General features: G+C 34.1%; 1 protein-coding gene across 1 annotated transcript in view; it reads left to right on the top strand.

The window, feature by feature from the left end:
• The window catches only part of FAM151B (family with sequence similarity 151, member B), a 75483-nt gene extending 74554 nt beyond the window's left edge, over positions 1 to 929 (top strand). The window contains exon 6 of the mRNA XM_011995555.1: positions 55 to 929. Within this exon, the coding sequence (XP_011850945.1) occupies positions 55 to 214 (160 nt within the window). The 3' untranslated portion in view covers positions 215 to 929. The remainder of the gene's footprint in view (positions 1 to 54) is intronic.
• The last annotated feature ends 362 nt before the right edge of the window (positions 930 to 1291 follow it).

Here is a 1291-nt window from a genome sequence, read left to right on the forward strand (position 1 = left end):
AGTCATCACTTTCTTCCACTTTTAACTATATAATTCTGTTTTATTTCAATGCAGGTACAGCCTGACTATTTGGACTGGAAAAAATGATAACTATTCCATTGAAGATTTACTTTACATTAGAGACCATTTTGACAAAAAACAAGTTTTCTATGACATCTTGGAACCACAAAACCATGAATTTAAACAAGCTATTGGAATCAAAGTTAATCTCTAAGAAGAAGATTCTCCTCAATTATTTCCTGTGTTTTGGTTTCATAATCCTCTCCATTGGTCTGAATTAATTACCATATAAATTATGGTTATTGGTTTACGTTCCAAGTCATCTAATCAAGAAACGTTTACTGTGTACTTACTCTGTGGGCATATGTCCTTATAATAGTGCACTTACATAAAAGATTTGGAAAGAAGAGAGTTATTTCCACACGTGGCCTAGTCTAATAATAATTCAGGAAAATGATACTCTACACCCCTTTATAAAAAATAGTTTTGATAAACTAAAGATGATTGGCAGAATCCACATGTTATAAAACAGGTGTAAACCACATGTGCTTGGCACTTGCATTACAGAGATTATGAAAAATATGGTACTCTCTTTTCCTTTTTTCCTAGAAAACTGTTTTTTTTCAGAGATAATAAAAAAGGAAGAGAGCTTTTAAAGTGTGTTTAATTTTCACAGGGGTGAGCAGCTGTCTTATATCAAGATTAATCCATTTCCTGAAACTATTAGATCTAGAATTTCCATGTCACTGGGAAGCATGCTAGTGGCTAAATATTTTTTTGTATTTCTTATTTCTATAGTATCTGATTTATAGTGAACAATATACTATTGGAGAGCAGTTTTAGTCTTTGTAATATATCATTTGTTTTCCAAGTTTCTTACTGCCACCACCTTCATTCAGGTCCTTGTTCTACTAGTTGAATTTTATGAAATACTTTTTTCATGGCTCATTGCTCACACTCTACTCAGAGATAACCTGATTTTTTCTGCTAAACAAAACTTTCTTTTCTTTTTCTTTTTTTGTTTTATTTTATTATTATTATTGGGTGGTTTTATTTTGTTTTGTTTTGTTTTGTTTTGTTTTTTGAGACAGAGTCTTACTCTGTTGTCCAGGCCAGAGTGCAGTGGTACGATCTTGGCTCACTGCAACCTCTGTCTCCTGGGTTCAGCCCCCTGAGTAGCTGGGACTACAGACAGTTGTGCGCCACCACACCCAGCTAATTTTTGTATTTTTAGTAGAGATGGGGTTTCACCATGTTGGCCAGGCTGGTCTCAAACTCCTGACTTCAGGTG

The sequence above is a fragment of the Mandrillus leucophaeus genome, unplaced genomic scaffold (assembly GCF_000951045.1).
Source record: "Mandrillus leucophaeus isolate KB7577 unplaced genomic scaffold, Mleu.le_1.0 Scaffold491, whole genome shotgun sequence".
Lineage (NCBI taxonomy): Eukaryota > Metazoa > Chordata > Mammalia > Primates > Cercopithecidae > Mandrillus > Mandrillus leucophaeus.